The 22,517-nt window shown below is 44.8% G+C and overlaps 6 protein-coding genes across 6 annotated transcripts; 1 reads left to right on the top strand and 5 right to left on the bottom strand.

Annotated features, from left to right (window-relative positions):
• Positions 1-315: 315 nt before the first annotated feature.
• On the bottom strand, positions 316-7,593 carry LOC127010979 (mucin-2-like). Its single transcript, XM_050887389.1, has 3 exons — positions 5,304-7,593; positions 4,779-5,132; positions 316-4,604 (listed from the first exon to the last, which is right to left on the bottom strand). The coding sequence occupies exons 1-3, from the start codon at positions 7,591-7,593 to the stop codon at positions 316-318; spliced, it is 6,933 nt and encodes a 2,310-aa protein (XP_050743346.1).
• A 1,015-nt stretch (positions 7,594-8,608) lies between these two features.
• On the bottom strand, positions 8,609-9,484 carry LOC108022328 (uncharacterized). Its single transcript, XM_050887572.1, has 2 exons — positions 9,181-9,484; positions 8,609-9,144 (listed from the first exon to the last, which is right to left on the bottom strand). Exons 1-2 carry the CDS (start codon positions 9,482-9,484, stop codon positions 8,609-8,611), a joined length of 840 nt encoding a protein of 279 aa, XP_050743529.1.
• Positions 9,485-9,834: 350 nt separating this feature from the next.
• LOC108022399 (uncharacterized) lies at positions 9,835-10,473 on the bottom strand. The gene has a single exon (XM_017091284.3). The coding sequence runs from the start codon at positions 10,471-10,473 to the stop codon at positions 9,835-9,837; it is 639 nt and encodes a 212-aa protein (XP_016946773.1).
• Positions 10,474-10,937: 464 nt separating this feature from the next.
• Positions 10,938-11,660, bottom strand: LOC108022070 (developmental protein eyes absent-like). The gene has a single exon (XM_044092580.1). The coding sequence runs from the start codon at positions 11,658-11,660 to the stop codon at positions 10,938-10,940; it is 723 nt and encodes a 240-aa protein (XP_043948515.1).
• Positions 11,661-12,409: 749 nt separating this feature from the next.
• Positions 12,410-13,053, bottom strand: LOC108022317 (uncharacterized). Its single transcript, XM_017091176.3, has 2 exons — positions 12,496-13,053; positions 12,410-12,433 (listed from the first exon to the last, which is right to left on the bottom strand). Exons 1-2 carry the CDS (start codon positions 13,051-13,053, stop codon positions 12,410-12,412), a joined length of 582 nt encoding a protein of 193 aa, XP_016946665.1.
• Positions 13,054-14,030: 977 nt separating this feature from the next.
• LOC108022315 (uncharacterized) lies at positions 14,031-14,783 on the top strand. The gene has a single exon (XM_017091175.2). It carries the CDS (start codon positions 14,031-14,033, stop codon positions 14,781-14,783), a length of 753 nt encoding a protein of 250 aa, XP_016946664.1.
• Positions 14,784-22,517: the final 7,734 nt, after the last annotated feature.

Here is a 22,517-nt window from a genome sequence, read left to right as displayed (position 1 = left end):
ATGCGATAAAAAAAATGTTGTAGATTTTTGCAACAACTGAAATTAGAAAATGAAAACCGTTTTGCTATGAAATTTAAACATTAACATCTTCATTATATTAAAGATGTCAAGTTTGTGTACAGAAATGTCTACGTAAATTAAGTTCATAAAGGCTTGCTGTAAACTAATATTATTGACAATAAGAAAAATTTATTTATAGAATATTAATTATAAAATATTTTATGTATATTTGATAAATAAACTAAATGTATATTTGATAAATAAACTAAATAAGCTTGTCAAATTATTTATTGTTGGTATCCAAACTCTTTAAAATTATTTATTATTTTTTTTTATGGTTCTTCTAATAGCTCTCCATAAAGCAGGCTGCTGTTGGTGGTGAGCAGATCGACCTTCGATTGGTGAAATTAACAACAAGGGCTTTCCATTTCCATCGGCAAGTCGTACGAATTGGGCCTCCTCTGGCTTTAAGCACAGACGAGGATAAAAGTAACAGAGCGAAGTTACGGATTGAGGAACCGACGTAATTGCCAGCTGTTGCTCGGGCTTTAAAACTGTATCTAGTGTTTTGATTTCCGATAAACCAAATTTATTTTTTACATGGTTTACTGACTTTGCCGAAAGACAACTAGGAAGTTGTGGATAATCTTTGCAAAAAGAGTCTGCAGACCCTTTTGTTGTGGTGGGAATAGCTGTGGACGTTGAAGCACCATCAGTTGTTGTGAATTCTGTTGTTGGGACCGCAGTTGACGTTGATTCGCTTATTGTGCTGGACTCAGTTGTGGGGCTTGCAGTACTAGTTTTGGTGGTAGAATCTGTTGTGGGAACCGCTGTGGACGTTGTTCCACTTGCTGTAGTTGAGGTGGACACTGTTGTGGGATTTGCAGTGGTCGTAGTTGTGGATACCGTTGTGGGGCTTGCAGTAGTAGTTGTGGTGGTATAATCTGTTGTGGGAACCGCAGTGGACGTTGTTCCACTTTCTGTTGTTGTGGTGGATACTGTTGTGGGACTTGCAGTGGTCGTAGTTGTGGATACCGTTGTGGGGCTTGCAGTAGCAGTTGTGGTGCTAGAATCTGTTGTGGAAACCGCAGTGGACGTTGTTCCACTTTCTGTAGTTGAGGTGGACACTGTTGTAGGCCTTGCAGTGGTCGTAGTTGTGGATATCGTTGTGGGGCTTGCAGTACTAGTTGTGGTGGTATAATCTGTTGTGGGAACCGCAGTGGACGTTGTTCCACTTTCTGTTGTTGTGGTGGATACTGTTGTGGGCCTTGCAGTGGTCGTAGTTGTGGATACCGTTGTGGGGCTTGTAGTAGTAGTTGTGGTGGTAGAATCTGTTGTGGGAACCGCTGTGGACGTTGTTCCACTTGCTGTAGTTGAGGTGGACACTGTTGTGGGACTTGCAGTGGTCGTAGTTGCGGCGGTATACTCTGTTGTGGGAACCGCAGTGGAAGTTGTTCCACTTTCTGTAGTTGAGGGGGATACTGTTGTGGGAACCGCAGTGGACGTTGTTCCACTTGCTTTAGTTGAGGTGGATACTGTTGTGGGACTTGCAGTACTAGTTGTGGTGGTAGAATCTGTTGTGGGAACCGCAGTGGACGTTGTTCCACTTTCTGTTGTTGTGGTGGATACTGTTGTGAGACTTGCAGTGGTCGTAGTTGTTGATATCGTTGTGGGGCTTGCAGTACTAGGTTTGGTGGTAGAATCTGTTGTGGGAACCGCAGTGGACGTTGTTCCACTTTCTGTTGTTGTGGTGGATACTGTTGTGGGCCTTGCAGTGGTCGTAGTTGTGGATACCGTTGTGGGGCTTGTAGTAGTAGTTGTGGTGGTAGAATCTGTTGTGGGAACCGCTGTGGACGTTGTTCCACTTGCTGTAGTTGAGGTGGACACTGTTGTGGGACTTGCAGTGGTCGTAGTTGCGGCGGTATACTCTGTTGTGGGAACCGCAGTGGAAGTTGTTCCACTTTCTGTAGTTGAGGGGGATACTGTTGTGGGAACCGCAGTGGACGTTGTTCCACTTGCTTTAGTTGAGGTGGATACTGTTGTGGGACTTGCAGTACTAGTTGTGGTGGTAGAATCTGTTGTGGGAACCGCAGTGGACGTTGTTCCACTTTCTGTTGTTGTGGTGGATACTGTTGTGAGACTTGCAGTGGTCGTAGTTGTTGATATCGTTGTGGGGCTTGCAGTACTAGGTTTGGTGGTAGAATCTGTTGTGGGAACCGCTGTGGACGTTGTTCCACTTGCTGTAGTTGAGGTGGACACTGTTGTGGGACTTGCAGTGGTCGTAGTTGTGGATACCGTTGTGGGGCTTGCAGTAGTAGTTGTGGTGGTAGAGTCTGTTGTGGGAACCGCAGTGGACGTTGTTCCACTTTCTGTAGTTTTGGTGGATACTGTTGTGGGACTTGCAGTACTAGTTGTGGTGGTAGGAGCTGTTGTGGGAACCGCTGTGGACGTTGTTCCACTTGCTGTAGTTGAGGTGGACACTGTTGTGGGACTTGCAGTGGTCGTAGTTGTGGATACCGTTGTGGGGGTTGCAGTACTAGTTGTGGTGGTAGAATCTGTTGTGGGAACCGCAGTGGACGTTGTCCCACTTTCTGTAGTTGAGGGGGATACAGTTGTGGGAACCGCAGTGGAAGTTGTTCCACTTTCTGTAGTTGAGGGGGATACTGTTGTGGGACTTGCAGTACTAGTTGTGGTGGTAGAATCTGTTGTGGGAACCGCTGTGGACGTTGTTCCACTTGCTGTAGTTGAGGTGGACACTGTTGTGGGACTTGCAGTGGTCGTAGTTGTGGATACCGTTGTGGGGCTTGCAGTAGTAGTTGTGGTGGTAGAATCTGTTGTGGGAACCGCTGTGGACGTTGTTCCACTTGCTGTAGTTGAGGTGGACACTGTTGTGGGACTTGCAGTGGTCGTAGTTGCGGCGGTAGACTCTGTTGTGGGAACCGCAGTGGAAGTTGTTCCACTTTCTGTAGTTGAGGGGGATACTGTTGTGGGAACCGCAGTGGACGTTGTTCCACTTGCTTTAGTTGAGGTGGATACTGTTGTGGGACTTGCAGTACTAGTTGTGGTGGTAGAATCTGTTGTGGGAACCGCTGTGGACGTTGTTCCACTTGCTGTAGTTGAGGTGGACACTGTTGTGGGACTTGCAGTACTAGTTGTGGTGGTAGGAGCTGTTGTGGGAACCGCTGTGGACGTTGTTCCACTTGCTGTAGTTGAGGTGGACACTGTTGTGGGACTTGCAGGGATCGTAGTTGTGGATATCGTTGTGGGGCTTGTAGTACTAGTTGTGGTTGTAGAATCTGTTGTGGGGCCTGCAGTGGACGTTGTTCCACTTTCTGTAGTTGACGGGGATACTGTTGTGGGAACCGCAGGGGACGTTGTTCCACTTGCTGTAGTTGAGGTCGATACTGTTGTGGGACTTGCAGTACTAGTTGTGGTGGTAGAATCTGTTGTGGGAACCGCTGTGGACGTTGTTCCACTTTCTGTTGTTGTGGTGGATACTGTTGTGGGACTTGCAGTGGTCGTAGTTGTTGACATCGTTGTGGGGCTTGCAGTACTAGGTTTGGTGGTAGAATCTGTTGTGGGAACCGCTGTGGACGTTGTTCCACTTGCTGTAGTTGAGGTGGACAGTGTTGTGGGACTTGCAGTGGTCGTAGTTGTGGATACCGTTGTGGGGCTTGCAGTAGTAGTTGTGGTGGTAGAGTCTGTTGTGGGAACCGCAGTGGACGTTGTTCCACTTTCTGTAGTTGTGGTGGATACTGTTGTGGGACTTGCAGTACTAGTTGTGGTGGTAGGAGCTGTTGTGGGAACCGCTGTGGACGTTGTTCCACTTTCTGTAGTTGAGGTGGATACTGTTGTGGGACTTGCAGGGATCGTAGTTGTGGATATCGTTGTGGGGCTTGTAGTACTAGTTGTGGTTGTAGAATCTGTTGTGGGGCCCGCAGTGGACGTTGTTCCACTTTCTGTAGTTGACGGGGATACTGTTGTGGGAACCGCAGTGGACGTTGTTCCACTTGCTGTAGTTGAGGTGGATACTGTTGTGGGACTTGCAGTACTAGTTGTGGTGGTAGAATCTGTTGTGGGAACCGCTGTGGACGTTGTTCCACTTGCTGTAGTTGAGGTGGACACTGTTGTGGGACTTGCAGGGATCGTAGTTGTGGATATCGTTGTGGGGCTTGTAGTACTAGTTGTGGTTGTAGAATCTGTTGTGGGGCCTGCAGTGGACGTTGTTCCACTTTCTGTAGTTGACGGGGATACTGTTGTGGGAACCGCAGGGGACGTTGTTCCACTTGCTGTAGTTGAGGTCGATACTGTTGTGGGACTTGCAGTACTAGTTGTGGTGGTAGAATCTGTTGTGGGAACCGCTGTGGACGTTGTTCCACTTGCTGTAGTTGAGGTGGACACTGTTGTGGGACTTGCAGTGGTCGTAGTTGTGGATACCGTTGTGGGGCTTGCAGTAGTAGTTGTGGTGGTAGAATCTGTTGTGGGAACCGCTGTGGACGTTGTTCCACTTGCTGTAGTTGAGGTGGACACTGTTGTGGGACTTGCAGTGGTCGTAGTTGTGGATACCGTTGTGGGGCTTGCAGTACTAGTTGTGGTTGTAGAATCTGTTGTGGGGCCTGCAGTGGACGTTGTTCCACTTTCTGTAGTTGACGGGGATACTGTTGTGGGAACCGCAGTGGACGTTGTCCCACTTTCTGTAGTTGAGGGGGATACAGTTGTGGGAACCGCAGTGGAAGTTGTTCCACTTTCTGTAGTTGAGGGGGATACTGTTGTGGGACTTGCAGTACTAGTTGTGGTGGTAGAATCTGTTGTGGGAACCGCTGTGGACGTTGTTCCACTTGCTGTAGTTGAGGTGGACACTGTTGTGGGACTTGCAGTACTAGTTGTGGTGGTAGGAGCTGTTGTGGGAACCGCTGTGGACGTTGTTCCACTTGCTGTAGTTGAGGTGGATACTGTTGTGGGACTTGCAGAACTAGTTGTGGTGGTAGAATCTGTTGTGGGAACCGCTGTGGACGTTGTTTCACTTGCTGTAGTTGAGGTGGACACTGTTGTGGGACTTGCAGTGGTCGTAGTTGTGGATACCGTTGTGGGGCTTGTAGTACTAGTTGTGGTTGTAGAATCTGTTGTGGGGCCTGCAGTGGACGTTGTTCCACTTTCTGTAGTTGACGGGGATACTGTTGTGGGAACCGCAGTGGACGTTGTCCCACTTTCTGTAGGTGAGGGGGATACAGTTGTGGGAACCGCAGTGGAAGTTGTTCCACTTTCTGTAGTTGAGGGGGATACTGTTGTGGGACTTGCAGTACTAGTTGTGGTGGTAGAATCTGTTGTGGGAACCGCTGTGGACGTTGTTCCACTTGCTGTAGTTGAGGTGGACACTGTTGTGGGACTTGCAGTGGTCGTAGTTGTGGATACCGTTGTGGGGCTTGCAGTAGTAGTTGTGGTGGTAGAATCTGTTGTGGGAACCGCTGTGGACGTTGTTCCACTTGCTGTAGTTGAGGTGGACACTGTTGTGGGACTTGCAGTGGTCGTAGTTGTGGATACCGTTGTGGGGCTTGCAGTACTAGTTGTGGTGGTATAATCTGTTGTGGGAACCGCAATGGACGTTGTTCCACTTTCTGTAGTTGAGGTGGATACTGTTGTGGGACTTGCAGGGATCGTAGTTGTGGATATCGTTGTGGGGCTTGCAGTACTAGTTGTGGTGGTAGAATGTGTTGTGGGGCCCGCAGTGGACGTTGTCCAACTTTCTGTTGTTGTGGTGGATACTGTTGTGGGACTTGCAATGGTCGTAGTTGTGGATATCGTTGTGGGGCTTGCAGTAGCAGTTGTGGTGCTAGAATCTGTTGTGGAAACCGCAGTGGACGTTGTTCCACTTTCTGTAGTTGAGGTGGACACTGTTGTGGGCCTTGCAGTGGTCGTAGTTGTGGATATCGTTGTGGGGCTTGCAGTACTACTTGTGGTTGTAGAGTCTGTTGTGGGGCCCGCAGTGGACGTTGTCCAACTTTCTGTTGTTGTGGTGGATACTGTTGTGGGACTTGCAATGGTCGTAGTTGTGGATATCGTTGTGGGGCTTGCAGTAGCTGTTGTGGTGTTAGAATCTGTTGTGGAAACCGCAGTGGACGTTGTTCCACTTTCTGCAGTTGAGGTGGACACTGTTGTGGGACTTGCAGGGATCGTAGTTGTGGATATCGTTGTGGGGCTTGTAGTACTAGTTGTGGTTGTAGAATCTGTTGTGGGGCCCGCAGTGGACGTTGTTCCACTTTCTGTAGTTGAGGGGGATACTGTTGTGGGAACCGCAGTGGACGTTGTTCCACTTGCTGTAGTTGAGGTGGATACTGTTGTGGGACTTGCAGTACTAGTTGTGGTGGTAGGAGCTGTTGTGGGAACCGCTGTGGACGTTGTTCCACTTTCTGTAGTTGAGGTGGATACTGTTGTGGGACTTGCAGGGATCGTAGTTGTGGATATCGTTGTGGGGCTTGCAGTACTAGTTGTGGTGGTAGAATCGGTTGTGGGAACCGCAGTGGACGTTGTTCCACTTGCTGTAGTTGAGGTGGATACTGTTGTGGGACTTGCAGTACTAGTTGTGGTGGTAGAATCTGTTGTGGGAACCGCAGTGGACGTTGTTCCACTTGCTGTAGTTGAGGTGGATACTGTTGTGGGACTTGCAGTGGTCGTAGTTGTTGATATCGTTGTGGGGCTTGCAGTACTAGTTGTGGTGGTAAAATCTGTTGTGGGAACCGCTGTGGACGTTGTTCCACTTGCTGTAGTTGAGGTGGACACTGTTGTGGGACTTGCAGTGGTCGTACTTGTGGATACCGTTGTGGGGCTTGCAGTACTACTTGTGGTTGTAGAGTCTGTTGTGGGAACCGCAGTGGTCGTTTTCCCACTTTCTGTTGTTGTGGTGGATACTGTTGTGGGACTTGCAGTGGTCGTAGTTGTTGATATCGTTGTGGGGCTTGCAGTACTAGTTGTGGTGGTAGAATCGGTTGTGGGAACCGCAGTGGACGTTGTTCCACTTGCTGTAGTTGAGGTGTATACTGTTGTGGGACTTGCAGTACTAGTTGTGGTGGTAGAATCTGTTGTGGGAACCGCAGTGGACGTTGTCCCACTTTCTGTTGTTGTGGTGGATACTGTTGTGGGACTTGCAATGGTCGTAGTTGTGGATATCGTTGTGGGGCTTGCAGTAGCAGTTGTGGTGCTAGAATCTGTTGTGGAAACCGCAGTGGACGTTGTTCCACTTTCTGTAGTTGAGGTGGACACTGTTGTGGGACTTGCAGTGGTCGTAGTGGTGGATATCGTTGTGGGGCTTGCAGTACTACTTGTGGTTGTAGAGTCTGTTGAGGAAACCGCAGTGGACGTTTTCCCACTTTCTGTTGTTGTGGTGGATACTGTTGTGGGACTTGCAGTGGTCGTAGTTGTTGATATCGTTGTGGGGCTTGCAGTACTAGTTGTGGTGGTAGAATCGGTTGTGGGAACTGCAGTGGACGTTGTCCCACTTTCTGTTGTTGTGGTGGATACTGTTGTGGGACTTGCAGTGGTAGTACTTGTGGATATCGTTGTTTGGCTTGAAGTACTAGTTGTTGTGGTCGAATCCATTGTGGGGCCCGCAGTGGATGTGTATCCACTTGATGTACTTGACGTACTTTTTGTTGTTGTGGATTCTGTTGTAGGGCTTTCTGTACTATTTATGGAGGGGTCTGTTGTGATGCTTTCGGTACTAGTTGTTAACGATTGACACACTGGCAGTTCAGGAAAAACTGTGCATATTACGGTTTCAGTGGAAGCCGACGTTGTAGATTCAGTTGTTGTTGATAAAACGGTTGTTGTCGATTGCGGGCTTGTTAAAGTTTGAAATTCATAAGGTTCGTATGCTCCGTAAGGACCATAAAGACCGTAAAACCCGTATCCATAAGGATCTAAGTTCTGGTATGCATTCGCCCAATAATTATTATAATAATCGTTTAGATAGGTGTTGTACTCGTTATTCTCCTGGTTTTGATAGTCATTTGATGGATTCGGGCTATTAGAGTTAGATCCTGAGTTGATTGGAATTCCTGTGAGTCGCGTAAATAAGCTGGAAGCATCCCAGACCGGTATTTTTATTTTTATTGATTGGCTCCGTGCCTGACTGCTTAGAATAAGCAACAAGCTAATGGTACTTAATTTCATTCCGCGCTGAGATAAGCCAGAGCTCTTGTTAGCCTAAAACTGAAATGAACGCTACCAAATACCTGGAGTTTTATACAGACCCTGAAGTCGTAAAATTGAAAAGACAATAAACACAAACCAAAGGTTGAATACATATAAATTACTATATTTAAACTTTTTATAAATTTAGCAAACTCATGCCCAAACGAAAGAACACTTCTAAGCTGACGGACATTTTTTCGGTGCAGCTGATGCTAATTAGTTCTTTGACTTACTATTCAGTCGTAGCTTCCAAATTCAGATCGTGTTTGTGTTGAGCCTATACCTTCTGAATATATTATTCGCTAGAATTGGAATCATTTAACTAACAAAAGAAAGCCCATTAGTTTTTTGTTTGATTTATTGAATAAATTAATTTTCTTATATGTAAAAAAGACCATGATCTGCGTATTCCATTGTGGTTCTATTTCTTTCCGTATACGAAGTAAGGAGCTGCCTGTCCGCCACGGTAAATGTTTTCGTACGGAATATATACAGGCGAGGACTGAGCTGAAGATGCAGCTGAGTTTCGGACGTAAATAGGGTTGGAACTGATCCGGTGCATATCGTAGGGACTGATCAGTAAGCTGGGCGCATAGTGGTAGGGCAGAGGAGTTGTTTGAATCCGGGCATTCGCCACCGCCGTGGAAGTGGTGTTCGTGTCCGCGGGCGCAACAGCGGTAGAGGTTGAAGGAGCCTCCGTAGTCGTGGTTGTGGTAGTGGTCGTGGTCGTTGATGTGGTCGTGGTATTGGGATCGGAGGTTACGGCAGTTGAGGTGGTACCGGGCCCTGCCGTTGTGGCTACGGCAGTAGAGGTAACGCCAGATGCTGCCGTTGTAGACACAGCAGTAGAGGTGCTTGGAGCTTCTGTGGTCGTGGTTGTAGCTGCAGTCGTAGTTGTGTCAGGAGCAACTGTAGTGGTCGTAGCCGCAGCTGCAGCTGCAGCCGCGGACGCGGCCGCTGCCGCTGCCTCTCGCTCATAGAGTCCATTAGGACCATAGAGGCTAAATAAATACGCGTTGTAAGCAGCCTGAGCTTGGTGGTACTGCTGCAGTTGGCTGTTATAGTACTGACTCAGGGTCGCTGCGTACGCAGCTTGCTCGCCACTACTACTTGAGGCACCACCTCCTCCACCACCTCCTCCACCACCGCCTCCACCACCACCACCTCCTCCTCCGCCGCCACCACCTCCAGTTAGAGCCGAGACAATACTTCCAACGGTGTAAACAGGAATACTAAAGGACTGACCCCATGCCTGACCAGTCAGCAGGAGAAGCAATCCCAAGGACTTAAACAGCATTGTGAAAAGAGATTCTTCTGTGCTCCGGTTAGTTCAGAACTAAAGTGACGGCTCCAAGATGCCCCAAGTTTTATACAGTCGGTCGAGTGTCGTAAATTGGGTTGTGTCTGAGGCCTAAATAGACTTGGGCTTGATAAAGATCCCAGACGATAATTTGAATTTTTATTGTTTTGGCTAGTGAAATCACAGTATTTAACTGAAAGCTTTTTTCGCATATCTTAGTCGATTAATGGCCCATCATAATAGGAAAATTATTTTGAACGCGCCAATATTGCAAGACATCGCGAATTTACCAGTCATCTTGCTTTATGAATAATTTATATTTATTTATATCCACTGACTAATAATATTTAGTTATTTATATATCCAACTCGGTGGGAATACGAAGCAGGCCTGTATATAGGTCTATAAAATACGGTTCTTGTTGGTCTATAATAAAGAACGCTGGAAGGGCTTTCGGTTCGGGTTACAGCCGGTCGTCTTGTAGTTTGGTGGAGAATTTTGTTTACTGGCTGATCAACATCATCCAATTCGTATTTGATGCGAGATCCATTTTTAAAGTCTATGTAGTCATAATCTTCATCGTTGTCGGGTCCATTGACATCTTTCTCCACCGCTGGTTTTTGTGTGGTAGTTGTTACCTGGGCGATGAAGTCTGCCAGCACAGCGGGTGAAATTGTGGGAGTTCCGGCTTGAGCACCTGGCTGCTGTAACCCTTGAAGAATTCCTTGAATAAACTGCTCGCGTACCAAATTGCTCGATTGTTCAGGGTTACCCATCTCATCGGACTGCGGCTGCTTCATAATATCACTGCTTGTACTGGCTAATATCTCATCTTGCGGTCTCAGGATGGGAACCTGTGATATGACTCCGGGATATGCCAGAAGGTAAAGCCAGGGTAGAGCTGTTCGGATTTTTTCCTGCTCAAAGTCCACGCCAGTTGCTCCTGTTAGAGCTACAAAACCCAGAAAAACTCCGAATAGTTTCATATCGAATCGCGAGCTACTTTGAACTAAGACTGTCTGGGCATCGGACTTGCATGTTTACCAAATGTCTGCACCCCGTGATATATAAATGCTAATTTAGGTTCGTTAACAATTTAGCGATCGGAGAAATCGATCGCATCTCTCTTTTCTTTTTATTTTTTGTCTACTTTTGTTTACCTTTTTAATTCGATTACTCTTTGTTTTTTGGATCTGATTCAGCAGGGCACATAACTCACCAATTACCGCTTTGGATTGGCCTCTTTCACCTTTCAGTCTGATTTGTTTTTCTTTTCTTTTAACGTAAGACTCGGTTATGCTGCCCTTAAAACTAATGTAATAAACATTTCTTCTTTTGGAAAAAGTTATTTTTTTGTTTTAATCAAGTATTAAATGTTTTAAATACATGTTAGTATTAATTTTGTAAACTTCACTAACATCTTTAAATAAATAAATATTTTAAGTACCCTCTATTTTTTTGCCACGTATTGAACTTGATCATATGGAACATACGAGTATACCGGCGAGAGCTGAGCTGATGAAGGATCTTTGACATATAAATGCTGGGGATAGATGCGGTGCAGAGCGTAGGGATTGATCTGTGGGTTTGGCTCGTATGGATATGGAAGGGGCGTGGTGTGAACACGATACCTCGCTACTGCATTTGAAGAGGCTAAAGCTGTCGAGGTGGTATCGGGTCCAGGTGTTGTAGCAACGGCAGTTGAAGTTGTCTGAGGATCTTTTGTTGTTGCAACCGCAGTGGAGGTTGTCTGTTCTGTTGTTGTTGTGGTTGGAGCTGGTGTGGTTGTGGTAGTGGTGGTGGTACTGGTGGTGGTGGTGGTTGTGTTGTCTGTTGGCTGTTGACCATGCTGACTATGTTGACCATGATTTCCATGATGTCCATGGTGGACTTCGTGTCCATAGGGATAATAGTACCCGTAGTGTCCATATAGACTATTGGGACCATATAACTGATTGTAGGACGCCTGAGCTTGATAGTACTGCTGCCATTGATTGCTGTAGTATTGGTTGAGAAAAGCGTTGTACTCCGATTCAGCGTTGTTATTGTGGTGGCTGCTTGAGTGGTCAGGACGTGAGATATGCAGGCCGAAATTATGAAGTCCCAGGTGCTTCAGATCGCCCAAGGACTGACCTGCTAGCAGAAAAAGAACTCCTAACACTTTAGTAAACATAGCGAACAATGATTATCCGGCTCCCCAGCTTTTGCAGAACTGATTTGACAAATTTCAGGCTCCCTCATTTTTATACAGGTTAAAGGGGTCGAAAATTGGACCGAACTTTGAAACTTAAAATGTTGAACACGGACTTCACCCCAACCAAAGGTTTAAGTCCAAAAACAGGAATAAAATATTTATTTAAAGCACACAGAAAAAAAAACAACCTTGTTATGGATCAAATTAAGGAAGCAATTAGGGGTATCAGCATAGTCAAAAGTAAGTGATTAATATGTAATTAGCTGAGACAATTAAATTAATTAAATTAAAAGAATACAAATATTTTTCACATTATAAAATGTTGTACTTTTAGTACTTACTGAAGAAATAAATATTTTAGTGTGAAAAGAATATCAAGAACTTGTTTCCCTCAGTGTACATTTCTCGATCTTAGGCTTCTGAGCAAACTAGACTATAATATTTAAATAGTTTTTGACACTACCTGTCTAAATGTCTCTTTTGGTAGTAAACGAATTTTTGGCGAACAAGCATGACAGTGTGTTTTTTGAAGTTAAGGTTGTCAACCTGAACCTTTGTACTTTGTCTCATAATAACAAGAAACACGAAGACTGCCAGTAAGAAAGTTATGCTCTCTTTCACTCAGTAGTTTTAACTTAAATACAGCACACATAAGGTTTTGAGTCAAATTATATTTTATTTGTCTTCTTTGCATCGCTGGGGGTTTTTTTAACTATAAAGACAGCTTATTATTCCGCATATGTGGTATCGTACTAAAAAGAAAAATAGTTAAGTAACAACTTATTTCTAAACTCTAAACTGTCAATTCGCTTACCTGCCAGTCGTTCTCCAAAACGGGAATTCTGTATGTCACCACATTGGTCATTTGGGATTGGCTTGTCTTGAGGTTCCGTACCAAAATCCGGCGAGGCATACTTTGTCCCACAGCCTTAACCCGTGTCCGGGGCAAAAGCACTGAACCGGTATAGGGCGGAACGCCTTTCCAGTACTGCAACCCCTGGGGGCGATCGTTGAAGGCTCTGCCACTCAGGTTCACAAATTGGACATTGGGCTGACGACCGAACAGAGTTCTCAGAAGAGCCCGCAGAGGACCATTTCCGTTTCCGGCATTCTGGCTACCTGAGAGTGCTATATTTCCGTTGCCCAATAGACTGACAAGTTGGTCATCCTGGCTTGTGGCGTTTGCAGTGATCGTGAAATTCCTCACAATATTCCACAAACCGCGACGAAAAGGTCTGCCACCAAAAACCTGAACCTGCGCCGACGATGGATAAATAACCTGTACATCGCCGGATCCATATACTTGATAGCCCTGTCCTGCAATCGAGTTCGCTTGGAGCAGCAGTGCGAGACCAATCAGAAGCACCAACATGTCGTACAATAAAATTATGCCTCTGTAGTTCCTGAGTTCTAATTCCGACTATGCCATGCCCTGATGCTAGCTCGAACTTTTATAACCCAAAGGTGAGCACTTATCTAAATTGTAATTAATGGATCGATTCTTGAGGTCAAACGCTAACAAATGAATGCCAATGTTGGTGCCTTAAAGAAAAATATCCCACTGTCAACATTGTCTAGAAGACATATAATTTAAGAAGCAAACTTTATAAATGTAGGTAAAGGTATTTGGGATAGAAACCATTCCCAGCGCTATTTATGTAATCCTGTGATTTCAACGGTTGGAATTTGTATTGATGTACGTAAGAAATCTAACCAAGAAGATCCCCGTTGCCAGCTTCAACAGCAGTTTCATCAATATAAACTCGCTTTACCTAAGAAGGTGCTAAAATGTTATTTTGAACTGAAATTATAAATTTGTACAAATTTATCATATCCCATTTGGATACATCCCATTATCATTTACTATCAGAATTCTCCCCATTCGTAAACTTTCCGTAGACCCTTCGGCATCTGTTAAGTAGATTCTATCGGACATCTGCCACAAATAAACAAGATTTAATTACTTCAGATCTCTGCATATTTGAATAGAAGCCAACTAGGGCTTTGGACCATAAAAAACCGCCAAGCTGGAACCGTTATACCAGCCAGCTAATCCATAACGCCGATCTAAACAAATAAAAGTCACATAGCAACTGGTTGGGCGTGTTCTGAGCTGATTTTAACAGCCAAACTAATTTACATGCTAACTTGGCATAATCGGCGACTATTTTTGCAGAAGACGGGACAATTTCTTCACAAGATCTTTTGAAAATCTTTGCAAACTGGGTTAATGTCTGTTGCCAATAAGTTAAGAGGGTATCAACGCATTTCTTTTTGGCGAACTGGACAAGTATAAAAGCGCAGCAGATGCCACCTGTCAATCAGTTCAAAGCGAACACCTTTCACACCATGAGCACCAAGCTGGTACTCTGCCTGTGCCTGGCGCTCTGCGGAGCCCTGGCCGCCGCACTTCCCCTGGAGCAGAACTTTGGACAGGAGTCGGAGTTGGAGAACAGCCAGGAGCTGAACAGCGTTGAGGAGGCGGACGCCGTGGCAGACCCATCGTCGTGGCGCAAGCTCTTCGGCAGCGACGGAAACCTAGTGATCACCTTCCCCTCCACCACCACCACCAGGAAGCCGAAGACTACCAAGCGGAAGCACTACCCCCACCCGGCACCCAACTACCCTTACCCGGCTTATCCCCAGTACCCGGCGTACCCACCGCCTCCGTACCCTTACCCCGGCTACTATCCACCACCGTATCCGTATCCCAGCGATTACGATTATCATCACCATCATAAGGACGACTCAAAACCCGACTCGAAGCCCGATACAAAGCCCGACAAGAAACCCGACAAGAAGCCAGACAAAAAGCCCGACACGAAGCCCGATGACACCGATAACGAACACCACGGTCATCACGGTCACCAGGGACATCACGGTCACCAAGGACATCACGGTCACCAGGGACATCACGGTCATCACGGTCACTATCCTGGACCAGCCCCCTACTATCCACCCTACCCCTACTACCCACCCCCACCACCACCACCACCACTGCCCCCACCACCACCACCACCATCAAACGACTCTGGCGAATCCTCAAGCACGACAAACAACATCATTCTGTGCAAGAAGTTCTTTGGACTTATCTGCACCTAAGCGATAGCCCTTCAATCTTACATTCAAAGTCAGCTCCATATTTATTTATTTAACAATTAATTTATTAAACGAATAAAAAAATTGAAGCATATTTTGTTGGTTTTTTTATGGAAAGAATCCATTGGGCGTACGTCTTCCAGCAAAGTTCGGCAAAGTTAATTAAGGTTCAATCTAGTTTGGTTAAGTAACGTATGACAAGAACAAATTAAAAGAACCCATTTGGTTGTAATAAAAAGTTTAGATCTTTGTTCTTTTTTAAAGTAGTCAAAAGACTTAAAAAAATATTTATCGATTTTGCTTAGGGATAATATCTTACATCTTATATCGAGAAGACTTCCAAAAGTAAATAATAGTAATCAAGCTATCACTGAAAAGTTGAATTATTCTTTCTTCACACCTATCAACTTGAAGAATCATTAATTTAGAATGGCCCTGAAGATTTATTGATCAAATATGTCAATAAATATGGATAAAATGTGACTGAACTCGCTCAGCGCATTGTGTCGCCACGGGGCGTTGAGATTCAATCCTAATTGACAGCGACAGCCTCATTAACATGATTGTCAGCATCAGAAACGGTGTAAGCGAATGAAAACTTTTGTTTGGCTTGCGACTATCATTTCAAACTCACTCGGGGCGCACTTTACATATTCAAATTTCGGTTAGAGGCCCCAGAAGGTGACTTATAAGCGGGCCGGTTGATGACTTCACTGCCAGCCAAAGGTGGACGAGCTCATTATAATGATAAAGTTCGAACAATGGTTGACGTCTGTCATCTAATAGTCGGCTTATTTATCGGGATCTTCTGGGCAGACTTTCGGGCGACTCTAATTAAATGTCCGCCAGCCATTACTAAATCAAAACAGATCCCGGGGCAGGACAACAAACAACAGCCCGAGGATGGAGATGGAAAGGCCAGACTAGTTAACCATTTCCTCCGCCCCGACCAACATAGCTCTGTGTGTTCCGAAAATCGTAAATTTCGGATGTTGTTAAAAAAGTTTTGGCAGCGGCATAAATCTGCGGCCAACGGGACAACGGAGCTTCCACGGCAAAGTCAGTTCACTAACAAGCCAGAATCGTTGACTGGAAATCCTTGAGTACAGAAATAATGCCTATAAATATGCTGAAGCAGTTGTCTGTGCCCAGGCCCACTCCCCGTGGCCTTTGTGAGATTCAATTGAGTCAAAGGCAGAACTTTTGCCAACCAACCGAAGGTCAACAGCGCAATTTGTTTCCCCCAACATGTGCCGGGAGAAGAGTGCCCCGATCCAGGAGGCCAACGGTGGGGCAATTGAGGGCCCACAATTATGAGTGTTTGCGATGGCTCGAGGCGATCCGTCCAATCGAAGAAGAGTTATGAAGTGCCTGGCCCCGCCCGATTGTTTAAACAATGAGCGCCATTACGCAATGCTATTGGGCTGGGGAAGTGGGGACAATTACACGCAGATTACCACGTAATTTATGAAATATGCAGGGGCAAATAAAATACTCTAAAACACGTACCCCGGTCCCCATAAATAAGCCGGCCAGGCTTAGCCAGCTGCCCATAAACTATGCCGTCCATACCCGAGCCAACCTCCGTTCAAATGTAACTGTGCCGGGCCCCCCGCAGTCTCTTGGCCAACTGCCGTTTGAACCTGGCAACCGGCGGAAGTGCTTGGAGTACGCCGGAAATACAAATGAAGTTAGCCATATCAGTGGAACCTATTTAGCCGGCATTTTTATGGCATCTCGCCTTGTTAGGACAACTTTTCGGCTCTAAAGTACAGCTCAGGCCGTTCGCCTTTTATGCTCTTAGAGACAGTTATTAAAATTTTGATCTTCCTGGATCTTCCCCGAAACGTACTTAAGTCGGAGGGCTAGGAGGAAGCTCTGGGCAGGGGGTAAAAAATAAAACCAAATTAAGAGTGCCAGCGAAATGAAACAAATTCCACTTGATTCGTTTGTGTGAACGCTTTTTTTGCAGCACCAATTTGTTTGTGAACATTTTTCCACATCGCTATGTGTGCTTGTATTTCAAATATAATTTGCACTCAACAAATAAATCGCCCGACTCTCCTTCAGTCAACCCTCATCTCTTCTTGGCCATTGTTCCCGACAATAGACGTCTGCGTATGGCTTTTCACTTTAATTGTGTGAAATTATTTTGAAAAAGTGTTTCGCTTTTCATTCTGCCCGCCCTCCCGCTTTTTATGCTTTTTTGCTTCCAGTTTTTGTTAACGATTCGTTTAGCACAAGGCCATATTTATTTGAATGGCAGCCTTTTAATGTCGATTTTTATTGTGCGCTTTATAGACACAAATTGCCTAGACAAATGAGACGGAGAAAAACATTTTATGGAAACATATAAATTTTATATATATATATGCCGGGCATATTAAATAAATTAAGATTGATGGAGAATCTCCTCGTATTTGTTTTCACCGAATATAATTTTATACGGGCAAACGTTTTTTCGTTTCCGATTTTTAAAAGCAATTGAAGTTTTAATTAGGACCCGACGACGGAATGTGAATAGGTACATTAATTAATGTTGCTCTCCTGACCCGGCCATCCGGCTCCAGACGGCATCGCTTTCTCCCATTTAATGTGCCTGCCATCCTTGGGGGCCATTAGGTCTATTTTTGGTGGCCACATTTACGTCAGAAGTGATTGTAATGAGTTTTTGATATTCCCCCATTGGCGTGAATTTCCCTCCAGCACCCCAGGCTCTTCCTGTTCTTGTCAATTTGAAAATGGCCGCTGTCCGAGTGTCCGACTGTCTGTCGAAGTGTCAGAGCCGGCCAAAACTGGCTGTCAAACATAAAAAAATAGCAAGAAATACACACAGTCCTGCCAGTGGATGTCGAAGTAATCAAAATGTGGGCAGAGAAACCAAAGCATCTCGGATAAATACTGAATTAAATATCAGTGGAGTATCCACTGCCAATTGGGGCCAAAATTTAAAGGGCCATTTCGGAGCCTGGCCATTTAATTCGTATTGGCTTGGGAGCTCCTATTATATTTTATTTTTTTACTTAGCCAGCGAAGACAAGCGAGTGTTTTGGGGAACACTGTGCTTAGGGTTGTGTTTTCGCTTAGGGCTCGTGGCATCGAAAACAAAAACAAAAGTGCGGCAAGGCGCCAAAGCGAAAGGAACACACGCACACAAAGGAACACTCAAGGTCCTTGCTACCTCGTGGTTTTCATCTCCTTCACTTTCACTGAGGGCGCTTGCGAGCTGCTGCTGCGGCTGCTGCTTCTTTTTTTAATTTCTTTAAGAGCTAAGCAGCAATGGCGGAATAAGCATAATTTCAGGCGCCATAAAAACAAAGGCGGGAAAAAAATAAATTCACACAATTTGAAAAACGCAAACACTCAACACGCCAGCCAGGCCAGACTACAGCTGCTTAGCTCCATTGCTCCAGCTCCATCGGCTGCTCCTTTTCTACACTTAGAGAAATACAGAAATTTAAACATATACGTTACAGAAAATTTCCTGATTTTATAAGAATTGTTTACATAGTTACTTACTTACTTACTACCCTTTTTACCAAGTCAAATATTATACTGATTGCAACTAAATCAAAATATTGTTTTTAAACATTTTTTTCTGAGTGTAGCTGGTGCTCCTGCAGCTGTTTAATGGTTTTCCCTCTTAAATGTAGGTGTGAGCTTGGTGTGTGTGTTTGTGTGTGGTTGATGGCCAACATTCTTGGTTTCTCGCCAAGTGTTGGATGAGAATGAATTAAAAAAATGTTTACGACTCGACCGCTTGATTTTCAGCACATTGGCAAAATAGCTGGTCAAAAGGAAACTGGCAAGCTGGAAAACTGAAAAACAAAAACAGCGCGTAGAAGACCATAACCGAAAGAATGTGCAAGGGCACACCTCCCCATTAAGGCCCAACCTGCTGGCCATTACCAAACCGACCTAAACCAAACCCAGCAAAACCAAACCGAAGCGAGTGTGTAAGTGTTTGTGGTGACGGTTTTTGGGTTACGCTTAAATTTCCCCCCCATCAGCTGCACGGCGGGGGTTCGGAAGCGGAAATTTATTAAGTTGGTCTCTAATGGATCTCAATTTTAACGGTTTTAGACCACCGAAACTTTTATAAAACAGAAAAAAATTATATGATATGGTTTGACTCATGTAACATCTTAAAATTGAATGGAACAACTTTGGAACAACAGGATTGGCGATATAAAAAAAGTTCATATAAATATAAAAATACATTTGTTAAATTAAGAATGGTCTATAAAGATAAATGTAATATCCAGTTGAATATACTTCTGTTTTACAAGTCACTGTTAATATGGGATTGGTATTTGAGGTAAAAGTATATAACCGTAAGAGAGATATTAGAAAATTCCAGTTACTGTTCCTTGGTCCTTTTTCCTCTAGCTTAAGTACCTCTCGAAAGGATCAACTACTCTTCAGTCCCCCTCAAGTTACTCAACAGTTTTCCTTGTTTCGCGGTCATCATTCCATTTGTGGAGCCCCATCAGCCGGGGCGACTGTGAGTCAGCTTGTACCAATTTATATATCTCTTCTGCGCCTCTTCTCTTATTATTTGACGGCCCTAAAGTTTTAATTATTTCACGGCACACTTGAGGTCTCCCGCCGAATGGCCAGCATGTGCGGTAAATGAGGCTAGAATTTCCAGCTAGGGAAACAATTCAATAATTGGCAATCAGGGGCAGAGATGGATAGAGACAGCGAGGGCAATGGGATAAGCCTGAAAATTAATATTGAGTAACTTCGATGGCTGCCACGCGAACTCGATAAACAAGCTAATTAGTTTCTGCTCTTCGGCAATGGGATTGTAATTAGCGGTCAGCGGAACTCCGACTGAACGGGTCCACCCAAATGAATAAATTGTTGCAGTGCCACCGGCCGTATTCTGAGGTAAGGATGCTTAACAAAAGTACCCGCAACCAATTAACGGTCACATAGGCAACGTGCCCCGCCCCCTTTTTAGCTCACAAAACGGTTATAGCGTGTTGCAATTGCAGTTTAATTGAGCGAGCTGCAGCCGCACACTGTACCGATTCCGGAATCGGGATAATCGGGCGGTTTGAAAGGGGTGGCAGGGTTCGAGCACCGCCGAACAAAATGAGACAAAATGACATGGGGCTATAAGCGGCTCGATAAATTCCCAAGTCCGAAAACCACTGCCGCAGCCCGCCCCCTCTGGCATTTGACAAATTATTAGCGAGTTTTGCGAGCCGAGCGTGCGGCTTTGGCTTAAATTTATGCGGCACTCCGCATTACAGGTAGGCGACTGCTCTTGAGTCTATTAAATCAGTTGTGGAAAAGAACTGAACGAATTATTTATGGCACGCATTTAGGCAGTGATAAAATATGATAAATGCCCGACAGAATGCCAAGATCCTAGTGCCTGGGCCAGTGCAGCACACCTCCGCCATTATCTGGGCCCCTCAGCTGCCTGCCACATGCATAATTTAAGACAAATTGACTATAAATCAGGCAGCCGAACATTTTCGGTTGGCTTTGCCACCTTAAACGAATGATACAAAAAAGCGAGCGAAAATGCGGAACACAGAAATCGACATCAGGCTGAAAGCGTGCTGCACACCTGGACACAGGTGCCACAGCAAAAAGAACAACATTGTGGGTGGAGGATGTGACACCAGGAGGTGGCAGGAACCGCATGGCCATTGTGATGCCGCAAAACAAGCGCAGGCAGTCGGAAAACAGCAGCGAGCGAGCAAACCGACCATTTATTCAAAAATGTTTTTATAATTGCGATGCCCTTCGCCAAGAGCAGGGTAGGTAATGTACTCACTTGTTCAGAGATATATCAAGCAATAGAGACAGCGAAATGCATGCTTAGATACAATTTTGCAATACAAAACTAAGACTGCTTAGATTCAATATTAGCAGAGAAAACTACAGCGAAGTTTATTAAATTATTTTTAAGTTATTTCATGAGGTTATTTACTCACCATATTTAAATACTATATTTATTTCTGCAGCTTTAAAAGAAATAATTCTTTAACTGTCATCACTTCTTCTTATATATATATCTTCTTATATCTTAAGAGGCCTATTTAAAATCCACAAACAGATTAAAAGAGAACTCAGCCTTCGTAGTTAAAAATCAAATGGTGAATGAATGGTTGACTGTGCTGCTTACTATTTTTGTCAGCACATTTATTGATATAACAAATACGAATTTGTATTTATAGGACAAACTAAAGTTTAGATTTATTTTTAGACAATTTGATGGCCTATTGTAGATTTAATAGTTCTCTGTACTGCACACCTTGTTTGCCGTTTTGGTTGTAATTGCTGGGGGGAAACATATAAATCTGCTGAAAAATACGAGGAAAAATGATTTTTCAGAGCGAGGCACGTGCTTGTCAGCTATTCCCCGGGCTTCTGCCTTCGGGGATTCCCCAACAGCCGCCGAATGCTGCAGCAGCTGTCCCCTGCACGCAATTAATCACCTGGCAACTGGCGACCCTGTGGACGGAAAACGCTGGCTCGAAATTCAATTTCCTAGCCAAACAGGATCGCTCGTCTCTCATCCCACATACACCTACATTGCACGATGGGCGGAGCTTGCACAATTTGTACTAACCTCTGAGAAGAAAGCTTGGTTACCGAAAATTAACTAATACATCTTATTAATTAAGATTATTTATCAATTTTAAAATTAAAATATTTCACTAATTTTTACACGTAGAAGTAAACGAAATATTTCTTGTTAGCACGCGGTAGTAGTGAAACGCGGGTCTCAATCACCACGTATTTAAAATAACCTTTCCTATATTCAGTGGTTTTATACGTAAATTTGTCAACCTTAAATGTTTTGTCATCAACAAATTTGTGCCACATTCCGGCCACAGTCCATGGGCTGCAGTCCCGCCAAGGGTCATCGAGGTGGGAAAACAGCTTGGCTCGTTTGCCTTTCAGAGTCTGCAAATGTCTAAAGCCGCTAAATATGAGCGCAGTTCCTCCAGCTCCTCGCGCACTCGAGTGGGTGAAGCACCTTTTAGACAGCAGCCAGGCACTTAATTTTGCGCACTTTTTAGCAGTTGCCAAGCCGGGCCAAAACCAAAACCCAAGCCGGCCAAGAAGCTGGCGCGTCAGTCAAAGTGCAAGTGGCACTTGTTGCCACTTCAAGCGTGCGGGCACAAAACGGAAGCCTGTGCCAGAGGAAACGTTCTCCAGCGGAATTTTCCCGTCTTCCCCCGTCCACCCATCTGCCCATTGAGCTTTCATTCTTCAGCCTCGTCACTGGAAAACTAACCCTAATTGCATCTACGCTGCATGACCGGCATTCAGTTATGGAAGGAAAGTTGGAAAAACAGAGGGCCAAATGTATTCTCGGTTTTCCCAGAGGTAAGTTTGGCTCACTCACATATATTGTAAATAACAAACATCTCATGTGGCTCGGCAATTATTTGCCAAAAAAAACAAGCCAAACGAGAAAATCGTATGAGCATTTTGCTGACAGACCAAAGGGAAAGATGGGAGCTCCTGACACTTATCTACAGTCTGGTTACTCTACAAATTAAAAGTTTTGGCCTGGTGGTGGCTCCCCTAAGAAACTATAAATTCACAGAGAAAAAATTATGCAAACTTACAGTGGAAAAAAATAATTGCGATTCTGATGCCCATAACACAAAGTCAGAATCTAATATTGAAAAAAAATGAAACAGATATTGTATCTTCAAACTGGGTAAGTTTATTGTGAAAAAATTTACTTTGTTCGCAGATATA

This window comes from Drosophila biarmipes, chromosome 2R (genome assembly GCF_025231255.1).
Source record: "Drosophila biarmipes strain raj3 chromosome 2R, RU_DBia_V1.1, whole genome shotgun sequence".
NCBI classification, from domain to species: domain Eukaryota; kingdom Metazoa; phylum Arthropoda; class Insecta; order Diptera; family Drosophilidae; genus Drosophila; species Drosophila biarmipes.
This window is presented reverse-complemented; position numbering and strand designations above follow the sequence as displayed.

Bases quoted from the DNA above. Each gene is read 5' to 3' on its own strand.
- LOC127010979 (XM_050887389.1), bottom strand. From the start codon at position 7,593: ATGGATTCGACCACAACAACTAGTACTTCAAGCCAAACAACGATATCC. The intron at 5,133-5,303 runs GTACTGCAAGTC...CGTCCACTGCAG, and splicing joins AGATTCTACCACCACAACTA to GCCCCACAACAGATTCTACA. The intron at 4,605-4,778 runs GTCCCACAACAG...GCCCCACAACAG, and splicing joins CACCACAACTAGTACTGCAA to ATTCTACAACCACAACTAGT.
- LOC108022328 (XM_050887572.1), bottom strand. From the start codon at position 9,484: ATGCTGTTTAAGTCCTTGGGATTGCTTCTCCTGCTGACTGGTCAGGCA. The intron at 9,145-9,180 runs GTCCTAATGGAC...AGGCAGCGGCAG, and splicing joins GTATTTATTTAGCCTCTATG to CGGCCGCGTCCGCGGCTGCA.
- LOC108022399 (XM_017091284.3), bottom strand. From the start codon at position 10,473: ATGAAACTATTCGGAGTTTTTCTGGGTTTTGTAGCTCTAACAGGAGCA.
- LOC108022070 (XM_044092580.1), bottom strand. From the start codon at position 11,660: ATGTTTACTAAAGTGTTAGGAGTTCTTTTTCTGCTAGCAGGTCAGTCC.
- LOC108022317 (XM_017091176.3), bottom strand. From the start codon at position 13,053: ATGTTGGTGCTTCTGATTGGTCTCGCACTGCTGCTCCAAGCGAACTCG. The intron at 12,434-12,495 runs GTAAGCGAATTG...TTTTCTTTTTAG, and splicing joins TTTTGGAGAACGACTGGCAG to TACGATACCACATATGCGGA.
- LOC108022315 (XM_017091175.2), top strand. From the start codon at position 14,031: ATGAGCACCAAGCTGGTACTCTGCCTGTGCCTGGCGCTCTGCGGAGCC.